Source organism: Neophocaena asiaeorientalis, unplaced genomic scaffold, assembly GCF_003031525.2.
Source record: "Neophocaena asiaeorientalis asiaeorientalis breed wild unplaced genomic scaffold, Neophocaena_asiaeorientalis_V1.1 scaffold504, whole genome shotgun sequence".
NCBI classification, from domain to species: domain Eukaryota; kingdom Metazoa; phylum Chordata; class Mammalia; order Artiodactyla; family Phocoenidae; genus Neophocaena; species Neophocaena asiaeorientalis.
In genome coordinates, this window is record NW_020174438.1 from 7,249,187 (window position 1) to 7,262,831 (window position 13,645).

At 40.7% G+C, this 13,645-nt stretch overlaps 1 protein-coding gene across 2 annotated transcripts in view; it reads right to left on the minus strand.

Moving 5' to 3' along the window:
* The window catches only part of ZNF215 (zinc finger protein 215), a 145,381-nt gene that overhangs the window by 17,478 nt on the left and 114,258 nt on the right, over positions 1 to 13,645 (minus strand). Inside the window, exons 1-2 of one of the 2 annotated variants that reach the window (XM_024757103.1) lie at positions 5,648 to 5,880; positions 1,617 to 2,178 (exon numbers count right to left, since the gene is read on the minus strand). In XM_024757103.1, coding sequence (XP_024612871.1) covers positions 1,617 to 2,016 — 400 coding nt within the window. In that variant the 5' untranslated portion in view covers positions 2,017 to 2,178; positions 5,648 to 5,880. Of the gene's footprint in view, positions 1 to 1,616; positions 2,179 to 5,647; positions 5,881 to 13,645 lie in introns of those variants that run through there. The other variant, XM_024757102.1, reaches the window with a different exon arrangement.

Sequence of the window (13,645 nt, forward strand, 5' to 3'; positions counted from 1 at the left end):
TGGCTAAGGACTAAATATAATCCCAGTACCAGTATCATCACTGTCTCTAATCAATAATGCCTAGTCAAATATCCAGTCAATTGCCTCATGTCTTATAAGGTCCACACATTCACATGATCAATTACACACGTTTTGTGTTTCTTTTAATCTCTAAATCCCTCTTCCATAGCCCCTCCCTACTCCCTTACAATTGTTTTGTTTTAGAAACTGGATTGTCTTGCAGTTTCCCACAGATTGGATTTTAGTAATGGCATTCCCATGGTATAGCTTAACATGTTCCTCTATTCTCTATTTTCTATAATTGGTAGTTAGATCTATGCCAGCTCTTAAATACTGGTTCTTCCTAAGGATTTGTATTTTTCCTACTTCCGTTCATACCTATAAGTTTCCATATTTTTCTTTCTTGATTTTAGCCCAGAGAGACCCACTGATCTACAGACCTGTAGGACTATACATTCATATTGTTTTAAGCAACAAAGTTTATGGTAATGTGTTACAGCAGCAACAGAAATTGTATACTTCTGAACACTAAAGCCATATTTTTAACTATATATTAGATTATTCACTGTGGTTGTCCTACAAAGACCTCAAATTCAACATGCCACATAATTAATATATCAATCTCCTCTCCAACAAAAACTGTTACTTACACTGCATTCATGCAAGTCAGAACATTTGTTCCATTCACACCTAATATGTAAACCCTTTAGGTTCAAACTCCTCTGTTTTCCCAAATGCTTCCTCATTCTCTAACACCTGATCTACTACAATACTTCCTAATTGGTTTTCCTATTTTCAGAGCTCTCAGGGCTATCCTTTACTGCAGAAGTTGATAAACTTTTTCTGTAAAGATCCAGATTGTAAATACTTTATTTAGGCTTTGCAGGCAATACAGTCTCTGCTATAAGTAATAAGTCTAGTCATAGTATGAAAGCAGCTGTAGACAAAATGTAAATGCATGGGGTGTGGCTGTGTTCCAATAAAACTTTATTTCCAAAAATATTTGGCCTATGGTCATAGTTTGCTGATCCCTGCTCTACACTGAAGCCAACACAGTATTTTTGAAAGGTAAATCAAATTATTTTACTCCCCTACTCAATCTGTGAGATCTCAGTTCAGCCTTCCTAATATAGTAAAGTTCTTCATGATCTGGCCCTTGACATCTTCTAGCTACAGAAAAAGTTCTTATGCTAAGTGAAATGAGTCAGATAGAGGAAGACAAATACTCTATGATATCACTTACATGTGGAATCAAAAAAATAGAACTCGTGAATGTAACAAAAAAGAAACAGATTCACAGATATAGGAGAACAAACTAGTGGTTACCAGTGGGAAAAGGGAAGGGGGGAGAGACAATATAGGGATAGAGGATTAAGAGGTATAAAATATTATGTATAAAATAAGCTATAAGGATATATGGTACAACACAGGGAATACAGCCAATATTTTATGACTATAAACGGAGAATAACCTTTAAAAATTATGAATCACTATGTTATATACCTGTAACACATAAATACTGTACATCAACTATGCATCCATAAAAAATTTTTAAGATAATTTTTCTTCATATGGGAAGGGTCAACTATTCTACCTCCAATTTTCTATATTCTCACCTTCATCCTTAAGCATATCAATTACATCCTCTATCAGGCTCACCACTTCTTTGCTGTTCTTTGGATGTTGTAAATTCACCCAAGTCCTGACTTCTTCAGGGAGAATTGTCAGGAATTGTTCCAGTACCAATAGCTCTAGGATCTGCTTCTTTGTATGAATTTCTGGTCTCAGCCACTGAAGACAGAGCTCCCAGAGTTGACTCAGGGCTTCATGAGGCCCAGACACTTCCAAATACTGGAAATGTCTGAACTTTAGACGAGAGGCTTCACAGTCATCTGTCTCCACGACTGGGATGGATTCCGGCTGCCAAGACACATCTGCTCTCAGGACCTCACTTTGTTTGTGAGGAGCCAGGTTTTGAGGTTTTGAGATAGCCGTCAACTTGTTCAAAGGCTGCATCTTCCTACACAGAGCTCCCACTGCAGTTCAAATTTGTCTTATCAGAGGATTCCAATAATTCTCATGCTTGGGCTAAGCACTTGTGTACTATATACATATATATGCAGTGAGAAAAGTTTCAGGAGCTTCAGACGCACAGCCAATATTCAGGCACCCAAGAGACTGAAAAAAAGACATAAATATGACCTACAGATAATGAACATGGATAGGTCAAAAAGTGCATTCCCAGACTATAACAATCAAAAGTTTTAATTTGTTAGGATTTGCTATGAGCCAGTCTGCAATGCCCATCAGTCAGGGAGGTCTTAGGCTCAACAAAACATTTAAACGTTGCAGGACTACCACAGGTCATATTTGGCACTTAGGTTACTAAGAAGGCTATTGGACAGAAAACAAAGCTTGCTAACAGAGGAGTGAGTAACTGGAATTTTTCTTCAGTGGCAATTCTCACAGAGTATAGCTCAAGTGCAAGGAAATGTGGACCATGTAGGTTGGGCAGAAAGCATCTTGGCTGAAAAGCCTTCTACAGGAGCTGATATCTAACAACTCTACGAGTGCAGCTCTCAGGGTTCCCCAAAGAGTGTGCCAGATTATGAGTCACTACGTTCAGGGAAGTTCAGATCCAGCTTTCTATCTGATTTACACTTCTCCCAGTCCAGATGCAATTTACCATTCAGGAGTCATTTTTATTATAAGCCGCTAGGCCAGTGGTTCTTTTTCCATAGCATTGTGCTTGTACAGTCACAATATCGTTTCAAATTTCTCTGAAGATTCTAATTTGAGTTTTCTGTTTCCTAAATTCCCTTTGATTCTGTGGTCAGGGTTTCTATTTATCTTGGTTTTTAGACATCTGGTATTCCCTAGTTTTCTGCTCATATTTAAGAATCAAGTGTTAGGTTGATTATTCCAGATCATCATATGAATTTCTACTTCTTCTGTATCAGTAGATTGGTTTCCTAATGGGTGTCTACCCTGAATGGGAGACTTACCAAGAGCCATGTGAGTATCAGTGAGACACACACATTGGCAGACTTTGATTTAGGGTGAGTGGAGGAGCAGGCTGTCAAGTTGTGGGCTCCCCCCACAACAGAGTGAAAAGGTTTTACTATGAAATGTCAACACCTAACCTAAAAGCCTTCCTTCTCCTCAGATGGTTTATTCAATTTATTTAGGGAAGAACTTTTTGTGGGAGGAAGGCACTGGAGCTAAACTGCTTCTCTGTGTAGGTGGGAAGAGGGCTGGGAGGTTGGGGAGATGACTGGAATAGATGTTTCACATGTAACCCTTCACTCAATTCCTATGTTCTATTTAACTCTCACTGCCATACTCTGTTGAAACAGCTTAAGATTCTCATAGGCAGATGGGTTTCCACCTCCACTGTGGTCACCTCCTAGCATATTCTAAGTTGTGACCTTTTCTACACTGCTTCTGTAAACTATATTTTCACTTTCTGTCTTGTAGAAATGTATTGACGCCATCTATATACTCATTAGTATCCCCATTACATGGGGACACAGGGCAAAGTGGAACAACTGAGGGAACATTCTGAGATCCAACACAAACCTTCTCCAAAGCTTAAGGAAAGTACACGTTCATTACCAAAAAAAAAAAGAAAGAAAAAAGAAAGTTCCGAAGTGCTTAAGAGGTATCACTCACTGAGTTCCAGCAGAACAATGAACTATGGGCCCAGATACTTTCAGAATTAACATACAGGGAGAAAGAAGAAAAACACGTTCACAGATCACATATTAAAAACAAAACAAAAAACCAAGTAAGCATTAAAAAAAAAAGCAGATTTAACAACAAGAATATCCATTGTAACAATAAATGCCCTGGGTAAAAATTTAAACTCAACTATGTAAAAAATTAAGAGACATCCAAAACAAAAGAACTCCAAAGCTTAAAGGGATGATAGAAAAAATAACAAACAAATGTAAACAACAGTAATATGCAGGGATATACTGAATTAAGATGTATATTGAATTAAAAGCACAAATGAATAAAATGAGACAAAGCGGAAACTTTAAATGATTGAAGGTACAACTCATAATGAAGTATGACTGCTACTAAGTTAACACAATGAAATATATTTATAGCAAAACCCTCAGAAAACAAGAGATGCAAGCAACAATACCACCACAGAAATGGGAGACTAAGGCAACTTTCTCAGTCCTTAACAAGTAAGCCAAAATTGATAGTACAGAGGACATGAATAACATGCTTAGCCTGATATATAAAACCAGATAGAATGTAGTTCCTATTCAAGCACTAAGCTGCTGTTTACTAAGCTACCAAAAAACTCAATAAATAAAAAGTAAATAAAAGTGGTACAAACCACATTTATTACCAGAATGAAAACTAGATCTTAACATCAAGTAGAAATAGAAAAAAAATCTCAACTACTTTGAAATTTAACTTTTGCTTCTGGAAAACGACTCAAATTAAAAACACTGCACTTCAAAATCTAACAGCTCAAGTTCTACTGTTAGGCAATAGCAAAGCCTTATATATATAATTAAACAAGAATGAGATGAATTAAACGTTCAACTCAAAGTAAGAAAAAGCAACAAAATATACTAGGAGTTTATAGGTTAAAAATTAATAAATTACTCAGTATAAATAATTATAGAGCTAGGAGGACAGGTTAGAGATGTTCAGGATGATATGCTAGCACTTAAGATTTCGAAGGAGGAACAGTCTGGATGATAAATGGTCCAAGGTATGAGTGTGACTGAGAATAGCTTAAGTGGTCTGTAAGTGACCACCAATGGAATAAAAGTCAAGAACTGTTAAAGTTTAAACTCTAAAGTACTTCTAAAGTACTAAACAGACACCTTTAAGGATGATGGTAGGACTCAGAATGAAGATTTAAGACGCTGAGCCAATACCAATGGAAGGAAGGGTTCAGTAAGGCGCAGGTGGCAGGAATCTGGAGAGTTAGATCAAATAACCAGCTGACACAAGTTCATAGGATTTTACAGCGTCAGGGAACGTGAACAGGCACTAATTATGGGGAAAAGGTAGTATCTGTGAAAAAGGGTTGTTTTAATCAAATAGGTCATAGGCAGAGCAGTAGCCTGAGGTAAGGAGAATCTTTCACCTTCCGAGATTAGCTTCTAAAAAGTAGCATAGAGCAGTGTGCAAATGAGCATCTGAAATAAAGAGGTTTTAGGGAGTGGCCAGGAATGAGTGGGACAGCACGGCAAGTTGGAATGAACTTTTCTCCATTTTCTTTTCCAGTCGATTGACCCAGTCACACTGGATCGGGAATCCATATCAGTCATTCCAAAGCCAGCTGAGCAAGATATATTTACCAGATTAAACGCCTGGAGACTGCCCCCATCCCAGAATGGAAAAGGAGACAGCAGACCTGGATCTGGAACCTAACCGTCCTGTTTCCCAACCCAGCCCTTTTTACCTCTCCTCTCTCACGCACTAACTTCCCACCACAGCCCACGCCTCCATCTCTGTCAGCTCGCGCCCTCCTCCAGCTTCTCCCGCAGAGACTGCAGAGCACAGAGTTGGAATCCAGGTAACAGCGAACAAGCCGAGGAGATCGCGTGGACGCCCTCAAGCAGGATTCCCAATTCCACGCACCCGCGTCCTCACCGCCCGCTGACCCGCGTGATACCTGCAAACAACCGCTCCTAGCCAGGGATGGGTTCAGTCACACCCAGCCAGTTCAGAGGAGCCTCAGAAGTCGCCCTCCCAGCCCGGGGAGGGAGCTTGCGTTAGTAATCACGCCGCAACTAAGCAGCGCGGCCCTTACCTGTCCCTTACACGCCAGCGCCAGCTCAGTATGTACTAAATACCAAGACGCAGGCCGGCGCACTCCCGCGCACGCGCACCATCCGTGGAAGCCCCCAGAAGCCCCCGCGGCCCAAGTTTGTAAAGTAGACGGGGTGGGGCTTCTGCCCATCCCGCCCCTTTCCCAGGCCCCGCCCGCTTCATAGACGTGAGTCCAACCCTAGGGCCAGGAACCAAGGGCCATGCTTAGGGTAGGTGGGAAAAGGCCTTGTCAAACTTCTGTGGCCTCCTCCATCCCCATCTAGGAGAACTGGCCAAATTTTTTTTACCTTCTCACTCCACCCACCCACCTCCTCCATTTTCTTGGAATCAAAAAACAGTGAAGTAATTTTGAAAAGACATGGTCTTGTATATAACATGGTTTAACATGTTTTTTTACTGACTTGCTGATTCACTCATTCACTCATTTATTCAATTTTGCATCGCGGTAGAAAATCCTGCAAAAGATCGTGAGTCCAGTTTTGGCTTGTTACATATGAGATACTTTGTGACATCCAAGAAGCATTGTCAAATTGGACGTGAGAGCTTAGAGGTGTATGGGGCCAGATTTGTAAAATCTGTGTCAGTAACGGGTAGATGGTACTCGATACTATGGGGGGGGGCAGGGGGAGAATGAGACTGCAGGGAGAAGGAGAGAAAACAGTAGAAGGAGGAGGAGTCTAGGACTGAGCCCCAGAGGAAGAACTCAAACTAGTAAACCAGGGACTGTCTACCAGGAAGGGAGCTTTAAATCTAGATCAAACAAGATAGGAACCAGATTTTTGTTTTAACCAACCTCTTCCGTACTCATTACTATCATAAGCAAATTATAAATGTCATCTCACACATCACCACAACACTATAAAGAAGAGATTATCATCCCCAAATTTATGGAAACTAAAAATAGCGAAGCTGAGCTTCAAGCTCTGATCACTTCGTACTTGTCCCACTGCTACTCACTCAACGCTTCAAGATTTAGAGGGTCATTAGTAAGATGTGCCAGAATTGTGGAATGATATTTTCCAAGATTGGGAGTATGGTGTGTGCCATGAATTGTTTGTGATGGGGTTGACCTTTATAAAAGTCAGTTAATAGCTAGGCAAAATAAAAATTTTAACTTGTGAGTATTGCCAGTAAACAGGCTCAAACATAGTCTTTAGCTAATTAAGATTTCAGGGAAATGGAAAGGGTGCCAAGTATGAAGCGGAATGACCAGCCTTCCTCTCATACCTTATAGATATGAGGTTTCTGACCATGTGTCTTCAAAGGTCCACAGAGGCCTAGACACTGCTTTCTAATTGAAGAAGGGCCATTTTCATTTTGCAATCACCTCACTAAAGTCCAGCTATTTTTTAATGGCACAATTTTAAAGGTTTCTCTCAATATATGACTTTCATTGTAAAGCCATCTGGGATTAGATCCTTAAGATGCATAGATTTGTTTGCTACAAACTCCACTCTTTTCTATCATTGTGAAATCCAGATCTTCTCTGTATTTAAGAAAAAAATATAGAGAAAACTTGACCTGAGTTAAGCCAACACTTTTCCTAGACCACTTATATATTCATTCAGCCAATTTTTATTGAGAATTTAATATGTGGCAAATACTGTACTAGCAATTGAAAATATATTAGTAAACGCAATCAAATGAAGACTGGCTTAACGACCAGTGGAAGCATTCCATATGCTAAGCTATTGTATTTCTTCACCCAATGTTCTGTGTTCTGCACATCCTCAGAATATTGTGTTGTGTAGATTGTGAGTTGCATTGGTCAGTCTGGAATTTGTAGATAGTCAAGATATGAATAGGGGTGATTTGGTTTCATGGGCCATGTGTTACGGACATTTGTCAGTTTTTGGCTTCTGATCCTTTGAATACACTGTCTAAAATTATAATCTTCTGTTGAGTCTTGTGAGGGAGTTGAAGCCTGTCTCCATCCATGGAAACTGAATACATCTAATATTAACTTCCTTTGTCTGCACTGCAGCTAGGACTCGATCAATTAGATATACCCAGTCTAGACTTTGAATTAAGAGCTAGTGATGTGAAAAAGCAAGGACACCAAAAAGTTTCTTTTTAAAAAAACAGACTTTATTTTTTAGGTCAGGTTTAGATGTACAGAAAAATTGAGAAGATATAGTACATTGAGTTCTGATATTACCCCCCTTTTCCCACTATCGACTTACATTGTTATTATTTACATTATTATGGCACATCTGCTACAATTAAGAAAATAAGATTAATACCTTATTATTAACTAAACTTTATACTTTGTTTGAATTTGCTTAGGTTTTGTCTCCTTAGGCTCCTCCTGGCTGTGACCGTTTTGGGGACTTGTTTTTGATTACCTTTACAGTTTTGAGGAGTACAGGTTGTATATTTTATATGAAGCCCATGTATGAGAATTTGTCTGTTTTTCTCATGATTAGACTGAGGTTATGGGTTTGAGGGATCTTCTGATCATAAAGTGCTATTTCCATCATATCATCTCAAGGGAACGTACTAACAACAGGACTTAACACTATTTATGTTAACCTTGGTCACCTGGCTGAGGTAGTGTCAGCAATTTCTTCTCTTTTTTTGTCAGCGGTAGAGAGAGCAACAACATTCCAATTTCCAGGTTCAGGGAATTAGCAGCTCCAGCAGCAGGGCCTGTGCTGAGGGTGTTGGCAGTGTAAACTGCGCCACCTAGTGCCAAATGGCAGTGATGTCCTTAGCTGACATCGTGTTAATGAATTTGTGTTAATGAATTTGGCCCGTGATTCTGGCTGCAGAGTCGGAATGACTATTATTCAGTATTTTTCCTTTTAGCTTAAATCATGCATAGCCAGTTTCTGTTACTTGCAACTACAAACCCTGACTGATACATCATCTTTATTATGATTCTTTAGAAGCTTCTTGGCCCTTTATTCCCCCTCTCCCTCCATAGCAGGAGAGGTAGTAGTTTTTTTGTTTGTTTGTTTGTTTTTTGCGGTACGCGGGCCTCTCACTGCTGTGGCCTCTCCCGTTGCGGAGCACAGGCTCCGGACGCGCAGGCTCAGCGGCCATGGCTCACGGGCCCAGCGGCTCCGCGGCATGTGGGATCTTCCCGGACCGGGCACGAACCCGTGTCCCCTGCATTGGCAGGCGGACTCCCAACCATTGCGCCACCAGGGTGGGTAGTAGTTTTTGTTGGTAATGTGAATAAGCCGCACAGGAATCTATTTGAATGTGATGGAGCACAATTCTCTCAAGAGTTTCAGTTATCCATTGCTGCATAACAAACCATCTCAAAACTCTGTGCCTTAAAACAGCCATCATTTTATTTGCTTAGGATTCCAGAATTTGGAAGGTGGAGATGGCAACTATTGGTAATGGCAATATTTAAGGTAGTCTTTGTACTTTCTTCTTACATTTTCTTATTTTTTCTGCTGTTACTGAAGTAGCTCTCATCTAGATCATCAATGACAGCCAAGTCACCAATTTCAACTATTAATTTTTTGTCCTTGTCTACATCACCTCATCTAGCACATGTTGTTTGAATGAGGGCTTTCTCTGATCCTCCTACCCCAGATTAGAGTTTGTCTATTGTAGTGCAGTTCCAGTAATTTTAAAAGGATAGTAACAGATGCAAAAGTGTGTATTAAAACACATTATGTGTCAGCCATTGCTCTGATAAAATGGTAAGATAAAATGAAATAAGAGTTCAATAAATACTTTTAAAATGATTCCATGGATGCATGAATGCATGAATGAAAGAAATAAGAACTTTGGTTACTAGATATCTCTTCACTGGGGAGGTCTTCCCCTGCAAAGTCAATCTGAGGTGTGTTGTTCCTGGACCTATGTTCATGGTAACTGTAGAATGGTTACCATGGAATCCCCTCTAAATGTGCGATTGATTAACGTTTGGGTAAAAGAGCCAAGCAGAGGGACCTTCAAGATGGCAGAGGACTAGAAGGTGGAGATCACCTTCCTCCCCACAGATACATCAGAAATACATCTACATGTGGAAAACTCCTACAGAACACCTACTGAACGCTGGCAGAAGACCTCAGACCTCCCAAAAGGCAGGAAACTCCCCACGTACCTGGGCAGGGCAAAAGAAAAAAGAAAAAACAGAGACAAAAGAATAGGGACGGGACCTGCACCTCTGGGAGGGAGCTGTGAAGGAGGAAAGGTCTCCACACACTAGGAAGCCCCTTCGCCGGCGGAGACTGTGGGAGGCATAGGGAGGAAGCTTCAGAGCCACGGGGGAGAGCGCAGCAACAGGGGTGTCGAGGGCAAAGCGGAGAGATTCCCGCACAGAGGATCGGTGCCAACCAGCACTCACCAGCCCGAGAGGTTTGTCTGCTCACCCGCCGGGACGGGCGGGGTCTGGGAGCTGAGGCTCGGGCTTCGGAGGTCGGAGCGCAGGGAGAGGACTGGGGTTGGCGGCGTGAACACAGCCTGAAGGGGGCTAGTGCACCACGGCTAGCCGAGAGGGAGTCCGGGAAAAGGTCTAGACCTGCCGAAGAGGCAAGAGACTTTTTCTTGCCTCTTGGTTTCGTGGTGCGCGAGGAGAGGGGATTAAGAGCGCCGCTTAAAGGAGCTCCAAAGACTGGCGCGAGCCGCGGCTATCAGCGCGGACCCCAGAGACCGGCATGAAACGCTAAGGCTACTGCTGCAGCCACCAAGAAGCCTGTGTGCAAGCACAGGTCACTATCCACACCTCCCCTCCCGGGAGCCTGTGCAGATCGCCACTGCCAGGGTCCCGGGATCCAGGGACAACTTCCCCGGGAGAACGCACGGCGCGCCTCAGTCTGTTGCAAAGTCACACTGGCCTGATAATCATTATCACTGATAATCATAGATGAGAAAATCCTCAACAAAATACTAGCAAACAGAATCCAACAGCACATTGAAAGGATCATACATCAAGATCAAGTGGGGTTTATCCCAGGAATACAAGGATTCTTCAATATACGCTAATCAATGTGATGCACCATGTTAACAAATTGAAGGATAAAAACCATATGATCATCTCAACAGATGCAGAAGAAGCTTTTGACAAATTCAACACCATTTATTATAAAAACCCTCCAGAAAGTAGGCATAGAGGTAACCTACCTCAACATAATGAAGGCCATATATGACAAACCCACAGCCAACATTGCTCTCCGTGGTGAAAAACTGAAACCATTTCCTCTAAGATCAGGAACAAGACAAGGTCGTCATGGGGTTTCAGTGGCCATTTCTTTAGTGGTCATTTTTTAATGTTCTGATTAAAAGCTTGGAGTTTTTGGTTGACTCAGAACACTCAGATGACAGAAAGCATGTCTGAAAGGCAGATTGTAATGGATGCTGTCCTTGAGTCATTTTGCCCAGCTCAGTGCAACCTTCTGTGTCAGCTTCTGCAAGCTAACTTCTAACAGCTTGTAAATGAGACCTTCAGAAGAATGCCCCCGGGCACTGGCGACCTGGCTTTAGTTCTCCCTCTTCTCTACAACTGGGAGTATAAAAAGGCCTCCTTCCTATGACCTGAAGCAGAACAAACTCTGATTTATTTATGCTCTGGAGATCCATAAGGGAACTGGGATTTCCCCTGAAATTATTTTTCTTATCTTGTTCTCCATTCCCCTTTCACTTTCCCCACTCGCTTAATGGTTTCTCCTTAATATATAATTTGTACTTGAATCCTTGGCTCCATATCCAATTCTGGGGTAACCTGGCCTATGATGAAAGTATCTGGTCACAAGGAAAGATCAGTTACTGCATGTTTGGGTGGATGTTCCTAAAAAGTGAAAGCGGATTCATAACAGGCATATGAAGGAAAAAGCTTTAGGCTTGACTTTTCTGGAAAAAAAAATCTCTCTTGTACCTCTTTTATGGATCTCCCCTAGACTTTCAGAACACCTGTGCTCTACCATAGGAACTGGTCTAGCTCTAGAATCAAACCCCCTCTCTTGAGTGGTGTATTTCTCCACATGCAATGCACCATCAAGTCCTATCAATTCTTCCTGCAAAAGATATTTTGAATTAATTTCTACTAATACCACTCTATTCCAAGTCATCATCGTTTCTCAGCTAGACTATCCATTCATTTATTTATCTTGCATATATTATTGAAAAAACGGAAAATAATTTCATTGTATGTAATTTTTAATTGGCCAAAGCAAACCAGAATAGATTGAGTAAAGTGATAGCCTTCAATATCTAAGTAAATGTCCTGAGACCTTGGCACCAGGAACTCTCTTAGTTGTTTTTAAGAGAATTTTTAAAGTATGCCTGTACCTTAGGCTTCATCCACAGAAAGGGGCACCCCTTGCTCTGTGTAGCTTGCGGCTCCTGGAAAGTGGTACTGACTCCTGTGGCCATATAAGGGCTGCCCCACTGGTTTACAGCATCACATCCATCTGCATTGTCTCAGCACCAAATACTCTTTTTCTAAATAAACCATCGTTGGCAATTTTATTCTACTGTTTGTGCATGTTGACTATCTCCTGTGGCAATCTCCAGCCTCTCTAAGCTGCACGCCTGGACAGTCTATGTTGTCTCTCCATGTACCAGTTATTCTTTCTGTTAATGCTCTGGCTTCAAATTTGCATATATTTTCAGTGATCTGCCTTAACCTTATTTCTCCATAGTATTTTGGTGTGAGTTTTGCAGAACATAAGGTTTCCAGGAATGCCTATGCTGTAGTAAAACAGAAACATTTGTGCGGTATTCATTTTCAAAGAGTTACAGGTACATTGGGGGAAGACAAACATGTAAAAATAAGTACAGGATAGTAGACACAGAATTTAACTTGGGTATTGACAAACTTAGAATAGACGCATGTAGGATAAGCAATTTATGCTGCCTGAGGAACTGCAGTAGACCATGAAAGATGAGATGGATTTGGCTAAAATGAAGGTCAAAAGAACCTTCTGAGTAGAGAAAATAGAGTACCAAGACATCACCAACTGCTAATCATCTAACCCATGAACTCAGAAGTCTAAATGAAATGCATGACTTTTCTCTGATTTACTCACGTATTCCCTCTGTATTCTTCAAGATTTATTCATTCAAATTAAAATTTAATTATGTTTCTTTACCTATTATATGAGCAAAATTGCAAATGATTGATGACAAATATTATTGATGTGGCTGTGAGGAAACAAGAACTCTCATAAATTGCTGTTGAGAGTATAAAATGGTACAATCAATTTGGAGGGAAATGTGCCAATATAGCAACACCATATATGTATTTACACTTGGCCCAATAAATCCAATTTCTAGATTTCCATATGTCAGATACACTGGCAAAAGCATAAAAAGGCACATGCATAAAGTTTTTCTTTTAATTGTAAAAGACTCATTAAATAAACTATGGTGTATCTACAAAGCAGAGGACTATGAAGTTATAAAAAGAATGAGGAATCTTTTTGTGGTTAAAGAAGAGCTATGGTGGAGTTAGCTGGATCCATTTTAATCCTTAATGAAAGCAGCATCATGATTGAAATTTATGATATTACTTCAACAAGGTGTAAGAACCTAAGTTAATGATTAAGAATGATCATTAAACAAATAACCACTGAAACCCCAAATCTAGAGAGAGAGCCTGTGGAAGCTCAGGTCATTCTTCCTGGGATAAATAGAATGAGGAATAAATCACTGTTGGATTTATAAAGGTATAGGTATGGGAATTATTGACCCACTTTCCTATAGCCATACAATACGTATGAGTGAGCTTGAAAGAACGAACACTCCCTCAAGGACATGAGAACTAAAATAAGGCAGTGAGGAGAGTTATGCATTGGGAGGACTCATAGGGTTTCCTATCTGATGAATGCAGTCAGATTTGCCCAAAGGAAGACAAAGTCACAAGGCGATTTTTGATGGG